The sequence below is a fragment of the Xyrauchen texanus genome, chromosome 45, assembly GCF_025860055.1.
Source record: "Xyrauchen texanus isolate HMW12.3.18 chromosome 45, RBS_HiC_50CHRs, whole genome shotgun sequence".
Taxonomy (NCBI): Eukaryota; Metazoa; Chordata; class Actinopteri; order Cypriniformes; family Catostomidae; genus Xyrauchen; species Xyrauchen texanus.
The window spans coordinates 17,496,054-17,511,296 of NC_068320.1; the positions used below are offsets into that span (position 1 = coordinate 17,496,054).

Here is a 15,243-nt window from a genome sequence, read left to right on the forward strand (position 1 = left end):
CACCATTGCCTTAATACATTAGTAACTAACTTAGGCATGTTGTTGCTTAAGGAAAAAGACGTCCAGTTTACTAGAATTTATAAAAAAAAAAAAAATTTAGCTTAGTAATTCTTCCCATAGTGACTTAACCACAATTATAGCCTATACACTAACAATATGTATCCAACGCTAAATCAATTACAGAGGGTGTTCTCTGTTGTGGTAAGCTTGTTTTTCATTACATTAAAATACTCACCACTAGGTGACAGTAACACATATTTGAGCTTCCAAGTGGTCAACACCAGAAGAAGAGAACGAGGAAAAGACGGAAGATAGCATAATAGCAGAGATTCTGAAAATATCATTTAGTTTGGTCAGTACACGATTCTGATTTCAATCAGTCAAGCATGAATCAAGAGAAATATCCGCGGTCATCCATTGAGGATGATTTTAATTATGGCACGAACGTCGCAACGGCGAGCGTCCAGATCCGGATGGGTGAGCCGCTTTTTACATGTATTTAAATAGCCTTGGCGTCTACGTAATCAATAATAGTACCCTTTTAATATATTAACTTGGACTTGGAATGATTAACATTTGAGAAATACCACATTTGTAACAAAGAGTGTGATCTTAAATTCTTTCACTTAATTATTTATTAATTTATTTCACAGACATATGGTGTAAATGTCAGCCAGTTGAATCAGCTGTCACGAGTCATTAAGCTTATTGATTTCTTGAAATGTCACAATTGTTTTTCTCAGAAATGTCGCCTGTGGTTGTAAAACCAGCTTATCTAGTGGTGGAACTTGATTGCAATCTTGTTTTTGGAATGTAAATAAACCCAGACATGAAAATAATAATCATTTAAAGATTTACACATACAAAATGCCATATAATTTAATAGAGTAATCTTTAAACACACACACACACATATATTTATTTAACATTTTTATTTACTTTTCATTGCACAATTCAATTTGGTCATAGTTATGAAATTGAAATGCGTAAATGTAAAAAAAATTAATAAATAAAAAATAAAAGGCAAAATAGTTTTTGAGTGTATGTTGAAACATCTGCTGCATCTGTTCTTGTTTTATCTCTATCTATCTATTTATCTATCTAGACAGACAGACAGACAGCTATGCATATGGTTTGTACATATTTGAGCAGTTGACACTCAAGACTTCTTTTTCCCCTAGATTTCCTCCGCAAGGTGTACACCATCCTGTCGTTGCAGATTACCATCACCACTGCTGTATCTGCTCTTTTCATGCTCTGCAACCCCATTAAAACCTTTGTGCATGAAAGGTAAGAGCACACCACGCTTGTGCATTTGCCTATTCATTGTGTAAGTTTTGGTATATAATGGGAGTATATTAAATGTGATCCACTGTATATTTAGTCCCGCTCTGGTGCTGATATCTGCTATCGGGTCTCTTATCCTGCTCGTTGCTTTGGCTGTATACCGTCACAAGCACCCTATCAATCTTTATTTGCTGTTTGGATTTGTGAGTATGCTTTTTTTTTTTTTTTTTATAGGTTTGGAGATAACAGTTGAAATGACACATTTGAACAATCACAATTATTTCTTAAACTGCTTAAATTCAAACTGGGACTATGGAAATTGTCATCTTAAAGGAATATTTCATTAGTTACTCACCCTCATGTCATTCCACACCTGTTTGATGTAATGTTTTCTGAAAAGCATTAAAAGAGATATTTCGAAGAATGTACTGCTTGCTCTTTTCCGTAAGATTACAATTTATTTTGTGCACAAAAGCACCATAAAAGTATCTTAAAAGTTGTCCATGTTCTGTGCAAAGTCTTCTGTAGTGAAATTAAAGCCTTGGTTAAGAAACAGACTGAAATTTAAGTCACTGGAAATCATGACATCCAACCTTCACTATCTTTGAGCATTCATGAGAGTTCAACGAACTGTTCCTTTGAGTCAGATCCAGTTCACAAAACTACTTCTCACTTAAATGTTGGTCCCGTCTTTACACAAAGGTATCAAATGGTTTATATGACTGTGAATATAGTGCACAAGTTGTGTAGACTACTTTTATGGTTCGTTTGCGACCTTTTTGATGCTTGAAACTCCCAGTCACCATTCATTGTAATTGCAAGCAAAAGAGTGACTATTACATTCTTCAAAGTTTCTCTTTTTGTGTTCCATTGAAGAAAGTCAGTCCTAGGGTGACTTTTACTCAAAAGGGTGAGTAAATAATGACACATTTTCATTTTTTAATGAACAATTCGTTTAAATATGACTTACTCTTATAATTTATAAAACTATAATGTAACGTGCAATGTTGTTGCAGACGCTGCTGGAGTCTATGTCTGTAGCCACTGCGGGTAAGTTTAGGCATTTTCTTGATTGATTAAAAAAAGTCCTGTCTCACAACAGTAATACAACCATCTATAATTGATCACCTGATACTATATTTTTCTTCTTTTAGTGACGTTTTATGAGTACACCATCGTGCTCCAGGCCTTTGTGCTCACTTCTGCAGTGTTCCTGGGCCTCACTGCCTACACCTTCCAGTCCAAACGGGACTTCAGCAAACTCGGAGCCAGGTTATTCTCTCTTTTTCTCTCTGTCTGTGATCGGCTTAAGGCCTGAATCTGTCACATTCATCATGAAAACTGAGAGCAAGAATATTGTTTTAATCCATTTACTTTGAATCCACTGGGAATGGCGTTCATGTAACTTTGTGGCAGAAACTCTCTTGAGAAACATTCATCTTAACCAGTCATTAAAAACATGAAATCTTACAAAAATAATGGGGCTCCATGAGTTATAACTCTGTTGTATCATGTGATGCATGGTCCATTATTCGGCATGGGAAGACACCGGGAGGAAAATGTAATGTCTTTATGAGGAGGGTTGCAGAATTACTATTAATCATTCCTGTAATTGGACTACTTGACAGACTGAGGCTATTAGCCTACTCTCTTGACAGCGTATGCTCAGTCCTTCATGTTGCTTTTTTAAATACTGCTTGCTCAAATTCATATGCTAAAAATTCCTAATTGATACTCTTTATTTCATAGTCTATTTGCTGGCCTGTGGATCCTGATCATTGCCAGCTTTATGAGGGTGAGTGGACTGTCCATCATTTAAAGACCCAGTTATATGGGTCTATATATCCCAGTTATGTATACAGATGAGCCAAAACATTACCACCTGCCTAATATGCTGTTGGTCCTCCGCGTGCCGCCAAAACAGTGCCGACCCGCCGATGCATGGACTCTACAAGACCCCTGAGGTGTTGTGTGGTATCTGGCATCAAGACATTAGCAGCAGATACTTCAAGTCTTATAAGTTGCGAGGTGGAGCCGCCGTGGATCAGACTTGTTGGTCCAGCCCATTCCACAGATGCTCAATCAGATTGAAATCTGGGGAATTTGGAGGCCTGGGCAACACCTTGAGCTCTTCATCATGTTCCTTAAACCAGTGTGTGGCCGGACGCAGGGGTATATCTGGTCTGCAACGATGTTTAGGTAGGTGGCATATGTCAAATTGCTCAGAGCATCGCACTCCCTTCACCGGCTTGTTGTCTTCCCACAGTGCATCCTGGTCCCATCACTTCCCCAGGTAAATGGCGCACATGTACATGGCCGCCCACGTGATGTTCAAAAAATAAATAAATGGGACTCATCGGAACAGTGGATCTTCTTCCACTGCTCCAAGTTCTAGGTGATTTTGGCAGTGGACAAGGGTTATCATTGGCACTCTGAGCGGTCTGTGGCTCAGCCCAATTCGCAGAAGGGTGCGATGCACTGTGTGTTGTGACGCATTCCTCCTGTAACCACCATTTAAATTTTCTGTGACTTGTGCTACATTAGACCTTCTGTCAGTTCGGACCAGAGGGGATAGCCTTCATTGCCCTTGCGCTTCGGGCGCCCAACACTCTGTTGCCGGTTTGTGGCTTGTCCCTCCTCGAACCACTGTCGGTAGGTACTCACCACTGCAGACCGGGAGCACCCCATAAGCCTTGCCATTTCAGAGATTCTCTGACCCTGTCATCTGGCACTTACAATTTGGTCCTTATCAAAGTTGCTCAGGTCTTTACTCCTGCCCATTTCTCCTGCATTCAACATGTTGACTTCGAGAACTGATTATTCAGTTACCATCTAATCTACCCAGACCTTGATATGTGGCCTTGTTAGGAGATGATCAATGCTATTTGCTTAACCTGTGAGTGGTCATAATGTTTGGCTCATCAGTGTATATTTGTTTTAAAACCATCTATATGCTATTCTACTCTTAAAATGTGACAAAATGATCCTTTAGCATAAATATGCATAAAACAAATTTATTATTATATGCAATGAAAAGTTTTTTTTCTTCTGATTTTAGCTTTTTTTCTACAATGACACAATGGAGCTGGTTTTCGCTGGGGCTGGAGCCCTGCTGTTCTGTGGTTTCATTATTTTCGATACACATGTGCTGATGCACAAGCTGTCCCCGGAGGAACATGTCCTGGCATCCATCAATCTCTACCTGGACATAGTCAACCTGTTCCTGTACATTCTGCGCATTCTTGACTCCATGAAGAAACACTGAATGCTTTGAAGTTCTTCTTTAGTTTCAGAGTTGATTTCTGGGTACTGTAATGCTGGGAGTGAAATTGAAAGTACAAAACTTTATTCTTTAATTTAACAGGCTCCATGTACCATAGGAGAGTATATTTTTGCCAAAAAACATGTGCTCATTTCAACTAATTAATTCAAATGTTATAAATTAGGAGGATCCACAATAAATCTTGTAGATCACTGCATTAATATTCTGGACAGAAAGTCTTAACAGAGTACATGCACTGGATGCCAAACGTTAAGGTAATTTGTAATGTAGTTTTTTGCAATGTGCATCATTCTTCAATTAAGGCATAAATATACTTTTTTGTACATGAGATACTGCTCCCACGTTTCATCACAGCAGGGATTTAAATGTCAACTATCATATTAGAGTTTCTTCCTTGTTTTCAACACAATGGTGTGTGCTTTCAACTCTTCATTTTGTTGTAGTGTAAATTTGAATGTTATAACTAGTTATGATTGTACAAAACACATCGATCTGTTAAATGGTAGTTTTGATAGAAACTGCAGCTTGTTTTGGTGTTAAATTCCATTCTACATCTACCTATTCTCGGTGATTTGGTCTTCAGTGAAGTGCTTCAGGAAATTAGTGATAATGGTTTGGGAACAAACTTTACCTCAGGCCTACACATTTTGTTTAATTTGGGTGTGTATATTCATAATTCATTGAAAGTAACTTATAAAGTTGCAGATGTACTTCCTTACCAAAAGGCCTGAGTTTACAAGAACATTCCATTAAAGCTGCATTTAAGCTATTACACAATCAGCACAAACACAAGTTAGACATTCATTTTAATTTTGGACAATATAAAATGTTTTTGTTTACAACTGTCATGGGTGTTAGTTAAAAAATATTTAACATTCAGTAAAGTAACATGATTCATACACTTCATGCAGCATGTATATTTCAACATGTAAAACAACATATTTCCCAGCCATCTAATTTAAATAAACTAGAAAAGTATGAAATAATTGTAAACACAATATTACATTTTTGTTGTTTTGTTTTGTTTTGTTTTAAGGACTTATTAACTAATCCAAAGTGCAATATTTATTATAATGGAAATATAATTGCAGTCCTTGAATTTAAGGACAAAAATGTAACTTAATAAAACTCAGCTGTGCTTAATAACCAATCAAGCTAGTTTAACCTGTATGTGTTGTCTTTATAATAACCCAAAACAGAACCATGCTCTGGTTATGGAATATAACTCATAAAGACCTAATGATCCGTTGGTTTATCTGTCTCTATAAAGTACTGGCTCCCTGCTTTTGAAGAGTAACAGTAAAACAAAAAGGAAGCCTGGTTACGTATAATATTTCAGCATTTAATATTCACCCCAAGTGAATCGGAGACCTTTGTGGTCTGTAAAATGTGTCTGCATACTTTCAACATATGGCAGCTTAAATTACTTTTGCTTTCTGTTTGGTTCAGAAAGACATGTTTACCTCCTGTCAGTCATTGATCTCTGCTTTGACAGAATCTGAATCTCTTTCAGCAGATTGGGTGTACGGCTGATGTCCTGTCTCAGATACTGGGGGATTTCCAACTTGCAGATGTCTTCTTTTCTCACCATCTTCTTGATCAATCTTATACAGTTTTCTTGTAATGAGTACACTGAAAAATAGGTCACATACAATGTTACATGTTACATACATGTTATGGTGAGAAACAAAAAACATTATTCATATCAGGGTCAGAAACTTGGCAAAATTCAAATTGTGGGTGCAGAAAATGCCCTATACTACTTATATTATTGTAACATCTGATACATGTATTAAAATGCAATTCTATGCATGGATGAATAGTCTAACTGCTAACAGATTATTTAATGAAGTGACTCAAATGACATCACAAGATGAACGTAGAGTGTTTTATTTCCGACACTGATATCAAAGCATGTGCAGCATTACATGATGAATGAAATGAATACCTGGCGCTGTTACATACACAGTCTGATAGGCCGGATTTCCATACTCGTCGTACTCCGCAGGAGTTGGAAAGTAAATTTCACTAAAGTTTGCCAGTAGTTTAGCTCCGTCAGATGCTCTAAATATCCACGGATGAGCTGTAATATAGTGTATATTATTACAAACCTGCAGGTGAAACAAGTTACCGCTGCAACATATTGGCGGAAATAAAAGTTCCTTTACTAATAGTCTACTTACTCCGGTAAGTGTTCATCTTTAATGTTTTGTCAGGTATTATGTCACCGTAAGACACTGGGTTGCCTTTGAAGTTTAGCCACCATGCCTCAGCATTACCGTTGGATTTGTTAGTAAAAGCTATGTAAGTTGGATCGTAAGAGTTAACAGATTTCAGAGGAGCAGGCTCTTCCTGGTCAGCCATGATGCCTTGTGATAGATGATGGATATGCAGTGTTATCTGATCAACGATAGGGGGCAGTGTTTCCCACTTTTAAAGGGATAGTTCAACCAAAAATGAAAATTCTCTCATCATTTACTCACCCTCATGCCATCCCAGACGTGTATGACTTTCTTTGGACACAAACGAAGATCTCAGCTCTGTATCTCCATATATACAATGCAAGTGAATGTTGGCTAGAACTTTGAAGGTCTGAAAAGCACATAAAGGCAGAATAAAAGTAATCCATATGACTCCAGTGGTTAAAGCCATATCTTCAGAAGCAATATGATAGGTGTGGTTGAGAAAGGACACAAAACTGTAAATCTCCACTTTCACTTTTACATCTGGTGGTGTGAAAGTGGAGAATTAGAGTAAAAAAGGACTTAAATATTGATCTGTTTCTCACTTGCACTATATTATCACTTCTGAAGACATTGCTCTAACCGCTGGAGTCAAATGGATTACTTTTATGCTGCCTTTATGTGCTTTTTGGAGCTAACTTTCACTTGAATTGTATGGACCTATAGAGCTGATATATTCTTCTAAAAATCCTTGTTTGTTTTCAGCAGATGAGAGAATTTTCATGTTGGGGGAACTGTCCCTTTAATGTGTACACCAAATATTCAACATTTTGTCATCACAATTCTGCTACAAACTTTACAGTAGGTATTACAAAACAACTAAGGGTTTATTAGTGAATTTTGGGGTGAATGTTGTGTAAAATTGGTATTTATTACATTTCAGCCATTTTGTTTTGATATTGCATAATAATTTCTCTATTTCGCCAATATATCATCAATTTGCCAAGCTGCTCTCTAGATATCAATATCAGCAATCTGCCATTGAAAACCAGATTTTTACTTGGGCACTAGTTTACTTAGGGTAAAACTGGGCTAATGGCCCCTTTGGTTGAAAGGCACATGTGCTTTTATTTTATGTACTTGGGGTAAAAATTCCCCCTGTTGCAGTTGCCCATTAAAACCCCATTTGTTTTTCTTAATTGAGCCGAAAAATGTATTCTATCTTGATAGACTTTGTGAATATAATAAAAGACATTTTCCTTAAGGTTTCTTTAGCCCCTTAGTAAATTACATTATTTATGTACATTAGATAAATACATGGGACGTGATGCTTCATTAATATACACCCCTTGCCCATTTTTAAGTGTCATATAGACTATTAAAGGTCATTAAACCTGGGTTAAGCAAGTTTCACATGTTTGAAACTTATGTTTGAATTTTTGAAAAGGTTAGGGTTAGCAACACTTTTAACCCTGAGTTATGATCGCCTGCTCCAGAGCAAGGAGATCATATTGTATGGCTTTTACATCCTAAAAATGCACAATGTCCCCATACTGTAAGCCTACATCAGCTACCCAGATCTGGTACAGAACCTAAATAGACAACGTGAGCAATCATTAAGCATGTCTGCGTGAGAATGGGAACTGAAGACCAGTGAGACGATTCAGAATTTGTCCCAGTTTGTTTAAGGAGTCACATGATGACCCATCCACACTATACTGAATCTTCAAACAGGTCAGTAGCCCCTCACCCATTCTTTTCTGAAAGACCCAGAAAGAGATGGTGAAATCCACTTAAAATTCCAGGGCGGCTGGTATTCTTGAAGGATGGGGGCACTCAGAAATTCTTGTGTGATGACAGCAAGGCTTTGATGTCAGTGTTTTTTGTCTCTGGAGAAGCAGGCAGGGCTGTCTTGAGAGAAGAGAGAACTATCCTATCTCTAGAGACACCGGTTCACTTTACAGCTCAGACTATACAGTACACACAATCAAATAGCCTGAGCGTTTTAAGGCAAGCCATTTGTGTAAATGTGATCATCTCACATGCATTTTAGTTTTAAACTCGCTTTGAAAATATATAATAGCCTAATTAAAAGGAGGACATTTCTTAACCCTCTTTAAAGGTTTTGGAGAAGTTTGCACTCAGACAGTGCAAACTGATTACATTAAAGCATTTTCCTACCCATTTTCTTTTTTATATTTCCTTTATTGCTTTCATACCATTTAGTTATAGCATTTCACCATATTATAATTGGTGGCACAGCAGGATTCTCTCTGATGTTACTTGGCAGGTTTCATTTGAATGAGTGGGAGGTTTGGCATTCACTCTAAAGTATTCAGAGGTGTTTTCGTTTAGCCTTTTATGCCCTTTTAGCTGTTTTATTGTTAGCAATTAAAGACTTGCCACACATGTTTAGACAAATATATATATATATATATATATATATATATATATATATATATATATATATAAACTCTACCGGTCAAAAGATTTGAAACACTTACTCATTCTTTATTGTATTATTATTATTATTCTTATTATTATTTCACATTTTAGAATAATAGTAAAGTGTGGAATAACATAAATGGAAATATGGGAATTATGTTGTGACTAAACAACATCCAAAATAAATCAAAACTGTGTTATATTTAAGCATCTTCAAAGTTGACATTTTCTCAACCAACTTCTTGAGGTTTTGAGTAACAATTTTGAAGATGTTGGGCACTTAGTGGCTGCTTTTCTTTATTATTTGGTCCAAGGCATCAATTTAAAAAAAAAATTTAATTAATAAAAAATTAATATGGTGGCACAATTATATTTTTGTCTACTAAACCAAATGTTTAAGCATACACATTCAGATCAAAAGATTTTTAAGATCATGAGAAACATTTCAGTCAAGTGTTTCAAAGGTTTTGACCGGTAGTGTAGATATAAAGATTCATCTATGTTTTAAAAATTTAAAGAATTTAATGGATAGAAACGAAGCAAAAAAATCCTGAAACAGGATTTTCAACAAGAAACAAATTGCCATTTGATTGCATTGTGAAAAGCTGAAGGTGGTTTGAGGGGTGGTATGAAGAAAAATAATTCAAGGGCTAAGTTACATCATCCGAGAAGGAAAGTCATATCAGAGGCAGAGTAAGTTATAAAAACAGATTATGATGACAAAGATTTTTTTATTTAGAATAATGTGCACTAAAGAATAATTCATAAAAAAGACCACAAACATGTAGGTTAGTTCACCCAAAAATGAAAATTCTCTGATCATTTATACACCCTCATGCCATCCCAGAATTGTCTTTCTTTCTTCTGCTGAACACAAACAAAGATTTTTAGAAAAATATCTTAGCTCTGTAGGTTCATACAATGTGAATGGTGGCCAGAACTTTGAAGTTCCAGAAAGCATATAAAGGCAGCATAAAAGTAATCCATGTCTTCAGGAGTGATATGATAGGTGTGAATGAGAAATATATCAATATTTAAAAAAACATTTTTGCTATAAATCTACACTGTCACTTCCACATTCCTCTCACATTCTTTGTGTATATCGCCTCATACTGGGCAGGGAGGAGAATTCATAGTTAAAAAAAAACCCACACCTATCATATTGCTTCTGAAGACATTGATTTAACCAATGGAGTCATTTATGCTACATTTATGAGCTTAATACTCATTCATTTGCATTATGAGGGCCTACAGAGCTGATATATTCTTCTAAAAATCTTTGTTTATGTTCAGGAGAAGAAAGAGAGTCATTTACATCTGGGATGGTGTGAGAACGTGTGAATGATGAGAGAATTTTCATTTTTGGGTGAACTAGCTCTTTTAAGAAAACATGATCACACTGGAAGTGGGCATGTTGTTCTCAGAATATTCCATGATGCCCTCATAATGCCAAGTTACTTACAACAGACAGCTTTCCAAGTGTGTACTTCCCCTGTGATGTGACTGATGGTGCATTGCGTCAGCAGTGTGGGAGACCTGGGTTCTTGAACCACGTTGAAACCAGGATATAATTGCGTTTGCATAATCAGTGATGAGCACGATTCAGAGGTTCAATTCAATACTCTACTGACTGTTTGGGGTTAAGGATTGTGGGTAGAGATAATAAAATATGCATTCTTCTTCACTGTATTACACCATTAACAGCTAAAATCAACTTGCTTTTAATGCTACTCTATGGACATTTCAGCTGGAAATGAGAAGTATATAGCTGCAGTCCGAGCTCCAAAGAGGGGGAGCTCCAAACAGGCAGCAAAAATATATAGAGCCCCTAACCTAATCCTTTATCTAACCCTGAGTGGAAGTGTTGCCCCCTTTTGGAGATAACCCTGCCCCTTTCTGAGGCTACCCCACCCTCTTTTGGTGATTACGTCCCTATTTAGAACCTACTTGCCAGAAACTGGAGCTCACATGTGCCCTTGTGTTCAATAATACTTTCTGCTTTGGCCACTGGGGGCAGTGCTTAAAATTTTGGTAAGCACAGACCAACTATAGTTCAAGACAGTTCAACCTACTCTTTCTGAATTCATTGTGAGGTCAGGCTAATTAAGTAAATCTGACTTTAAATGTTTGAATCCAGAAAGCCAAGCTTAAATAAAGTCAATCCTCACCCTTAAAGGGCACCTTGTCTCACTACTTTGAAACATGAGGGACTTGGCAGGTCATTGTTAGGGCCCTGTATTTTTGTTTAGCAATCTGTATTCTCTAAATCCTTATTGTTGGGCTGCTTTGCCCAATTTCCTGTTTATAAAAAAGCCCAGAACCTCTGTAACAATGCGACTTGCGGTTAACAGCCAGCACCCATCCCCTTTAACCACACTGCAGTATTTTTCCGATCTTCTCTACCTGTAAGCCTACTGTATTTTCCAGTGGGGTGATTATGTATGAGGGGAAGAGAAGATCTAAAGCTCTTGGCTCAGACAGCCCATTCTCCCGCTCGTCCTTTTATTGCTTCTCTTTTGCTGGGACAATGAAGAGAACCTTTCGCCACAGTGGGCATAATGTGCTTGTTGCTTCTGTTGGTTCTGTCTTTCTCCTGAGCACCACAGGGGAATTTTACTGGCTGGCACAGACAGACTCCCACTACCCCAATGAACTGGCCTCTCCTGCCTCTGCCAGGGCCCTAAAAAGTTCCTTCAAATCCTTGTGCTTTGATTACATGAACAGAAGATGTACTGTCATTTGGCAATGTGAATTTAATGTCAATCACTCATAAAACTGGGTAGCTCAGTGGTAAAGATGCTGGCTACCACCCTGGGAGTTCGCTAGTTCAAATCCCAGGACGTGCTGAGTGACTCCATCCAGGTCCCCTAAGCAACCAAATTGGCCCGGTTGCTAGGGAGGGTAGAGTCACCTGAAGTTATCTCCTAGTGGTCACTATAATGTGGTTCAGTTCTCCGTGGGGTGCGCAGTGAGTTGGATGTGGATGGGTCGTGAAGCCTCCACACACGCTATGTCTTCGTGGCAAAGCACTGAACAAAATACATGATAAGATGCATGGGATGCGTCCTCCACCACCTGAATTGAGGCGAATCACTACGTGACCACATTGAGAATTGGGCATGCCAAATTGGGAGAAAAAGTAAGAAAAAAATAAGAAAAAAAATCACTCATTAAACTCGCCTGTGCAAAACACGGTTGGTAGGTGTTCTGATTGGTTTTAACATGTTGCTCTGTGGTTGCTAGGGTGTTATTGGTAGTTGTAAGCAGTTACTAGGTTGTTGTTTATTGGCCCAAGTCAAATGAGCCCATACTGTTTCATTGATATGGTTCAGTTCCTTTCAAGTCTGTTGGATGATTTCCACTCGCTTGATGGTCCACCAGGCAAAAATCATTAGTCTTAGTAGCACAACACTCTTCAACAAAAGGCAAGGTTTGATGTGTCATTCTTGTTTATAGTGCAAACGGTGAAGATTGAGTTACATGGCAAATTTAATATTTATGGTTAGTTGTTTGTTCAAATTCCTAACCCTGAGTATGAGCACCAGTAATAGATGCTTGCCTTAAGCAACACTAAATATTTGTGGGTGGTATCATAGTGTGTGCGAAACCCACAAATGTTCCTTCTTACATGCCCTCTTTGAAAGTGAATCATTTAATGTGATGATTCCCAGAAGAGGTATCGTATTATCTGTAATGGAGTTACATTGCAGCTGATGCTCAATAGACAGAATCTTTCAGATTTTCTCACTTCAGTGCCCACAGGCAAGTTTAAATGGAACATACCTGTTCATACTTAGACTGCACCTGCTTTACGTAAGTTATCAGATGTTGGAGGACATTTCCTCCAGCATCTTCACAAAATGAAATCTGTTACCATGTTTTCAAAAATTGTGAAAAATGTAATGATAGGAACAAAGCAAAAAATCCATGAAAGCCAGTTTCCATATGTACTGGAAGTATGCTTTGACCTGAATCTTGGTCAAGTTTTCTATGGATAAAGCTTACAGTCAATATTAAACAGTGTTTGTAACATATTTTACTTCTACAATGTTTTCTTTTTAGAGTGAAACAGTCCCGTGCTATGCAAAAAGTAGGACAGGACTTGATTTTCTCCATCAGGAATTGATTGGATTGTGGAAAGTTGTCTCTGCATAACAGGTGGTTGGAGGTGATGGCTTGAAAAATAATGGCTCTGTGGCATCATCTGTAAAGGAAAGTCATTTTAGAGGTGGAACAATTTATTACATTTTGTATTTTGATGAAGATTATAAAGACTGCACCTGCTTCACAAAAGGTACCAGATGTTGGAGGAAAATTCTTGGGCAATATCAAACAAACCCTTCATGAAATGAAGTCTGTTACCATGGTTACCGCCATTTAATTTGACTGGTGCATTTTTGGGATTCCACATAGTGTTTTTGTTATTGTTTTATTTCCCCCATGAAAGGTGACCTGACAGCGCAACGTTGCGTGGCTCCCATGGGCATGGGAGGGCGATCATGGTGGGCCCTGGTGCTGCTACGTGATGTGGAACAGTACAAATAATCACCCTTTTCTCTGGCCACCAGACCAGCTTCCTCTGGACTGTGGCGGGAAACACGGCCGATTGAGCAGCACCCCCCCATAGCCAAGGCAAGGTTAATTGGTGTAATGTGTGAATGGTCCTAGGGCTTCCACATGCATGAGACTTAGCTCTTAGCATCATTTCTTTTTATAATTACAATCAGCCCCTCAAAATAGTTACACAGCAAGTATATGTAGTTCATCCACATCCTTTAACCATGATGCATGTACTTGAGAAATAAAATTATATGTGATATTAAGTCTTGTTTTCAGAAAATGACAAAATGTTGTGTGGTTTTTGCTTAAAACAAGACAAAACTTTTGCCAATGGGGTAAGAAAAGTAAACCTAGAGGGAAAACACATTTTTCTTATTAATTACCTATTGCCAAATAGTTTATTACTTGTTTTAAAAATTAACCTCGCAAAATGTTGTTAGATGTCTCTGAAAACAAGACTTCATTATTAAGTTTAATTTGCTTTTCAAGTAAATCTATGGTATATTGTTTAAAGGCTGTTTAGATATTTTTATTGAAAAACTAGATTCTTCGGTATTTTTTTATTTATATATTTTTTATTTATTCATAAACTTTTTGCAGTGTTGGTATTGTTCGGTTCTTATTATTGTTGGAGACCTTTAAAGTGTTACGTACACAGACCTCAGACTCACGCAGATGTCATGCAGCTATCTTGTCCTTTTCAACCCAGCCTTGAAACCCAAAAGATGGCCATTTCCAAAACTTGCTTTTTGAGAGCATTGTTCAAAAAAAAGGATTCAAAAGCAAACCAGAATAATGGTGTTCCAGGTGACTGGTGCAACAAGCTTTATGTATTTGGTAACTAGACATCCACATTCCAGTTGAATGACATAGTCTTTTACCGAAACCAACATCTGACAATTCGTCACGTTGGTGGAGATTGTGGAAATTAATCCTGTGCCCCATCTTACAGGGTTTGCACACCTTATAACAATGACTTTCCATGATTTTTCAAGTTGTGGTTCTGGATAAGCTTTTTAAAAGTTAATTTTGTAGTGATTGCATTCAGAAAGAGCCGTTTTAAGCCATTGAACATTTTTAAAGCTGGGGATCATTTAAAATTTCCATGATTTGTCAATTGCTTTTTGAGATTTTATTAATTTCTAAGCCTTTTCCAGGCCTTTAAATCACAATTGTTTCCCTGATAAAATAAAATTCCCTGATATTCGCCAGGTTTTCCATGACCATCAGAACCCTGAACTTCCATGACCATCAGAACCCTGAACCCTGTATTTTTGACCATTCATTAGTTTTTGTTTTTATTATTATTATAATTATCATTATACTATTTCACTTTCTCTTTATATTTTTGGCAGTGAATATGTGAAATACATTCAATGTTTTCAGAAAGCATCTATCAAAGTGTTGTAAGTGTTGTATGTTGTTTTCCTGAGCAAAATGTTGGTTTTACAACGTATTCTTTTGCCAATGCACACAGAGTAAGAC

The 15,243-nt window shown here is 37.3% G+C and overlaps 2 protein-coding genes across 3 annotated transcripts; one reads left to right on the top strand and one right to left on the bottom strand.

Annotated features, from left to right (window-relative positions):
* Positions 1–272: 272 nt before the first annotated feature.
* On the top strand, positions 273–5,990 carry LOC127637752 (protein lifeguard 4-like). 2 transcript variants are annotated; one of them, XM_052119003.1, is made up of 7 exons: positions 273–477; positions 1,182–1,290; positions 1,385–1,490; positions 2,304–2,337; positions 2,442–2,559; positions 3,037–3,082; positions 4,346–5,990. In XM_052119003.1, the coding sequence occupies exons 1-7, from the start codon at positions 387–389 to the stop codon at positions 4,550–4,552; spliced, it is 711 nt and encodes a 236-aa protein (XP_051974963.1). In that variant the 5' UTR covers positions 273–386; the 3' UTR covers positions 4,553–5,990. The 2 variants fall into 2 exon arrangements, with proteins under 2 accessions (XP_051974963.1, XP_051974964.1); XM_052119004.1 differs by lacking the exon at positions 4,346–5,990 and adding an exon at positions 3,212–4,336.
* vhll (von Hippel-Lindau tumor suppressor like) lies at positions 5,589–6,943 on the bottom strand. The gene is made up of 3 exons (XM_052119005.1): positions 6,754–6,943; positions 6,519–6,653; positions 5,589–6,202 (listed from the first exon to the last, which is right to left on the bottom strand). The coding sequence occupies exons 1-3, from the start codon at positions 6,932–6,934 to the stop codon at positions 6,030–6,032; spliced, it is 489 nt and encodes a 162-aa protein (XP_051974965.1). The 5' UTR covers positions 6,935–6,943; the 3' UTR covers positions 5,589–6,029.
* Between the last annotated feature and the right edge of the window lie 8,300 nt (positions 6,944–15,243).

Excerpts from the sequence above, each read along its gene's own strand:
- LOC127637752 (XM_052119003.1), top strand. The coding sequence starts at position 387 with ATGAATCAAGAGAAATATCCGCGGTCATCCATTGAGGATGATTTTAAT. Across the intron at positions 1,491-2,303 it reads TTTATTTGCTGTTTGGATTT|ACGCTGCTGGAGTCTATGTC; the intron begins GTGAGTATGCTT and ends ATGTTGTTGCAG. Across the intron at positions 2,560-3,036 it reads TTCAGCAAACTCGGAGCCAG|TCTATTTGCTGGCCTGTGGA; the intron begins GTTATTCTCTCT and ends TTTATTTCATAG.
- vhll (XM_052119005.1), bottom strand. The coding sequence starts at position 6,934 with ATGGCTGACCAGGAAGAGCCTGCTCCTCTGAAATCTGTTAACTCTTAC. Across the intron at positions 6,654-6,753 it reads AAAGATGAACACTTACCGGA|CTCATCCGTGGATATTTAGA; the intron begins GTAAGTAGACTA and ends ACTATATTACAG. Across the intron at positions 6,203-6,518 it reads TGTGTATGTAACAGCGCCAG|TGTACTCATTACAAGAAAAC; the intron begins GTATTCATTTCA and ends CCTATTTTTCAG.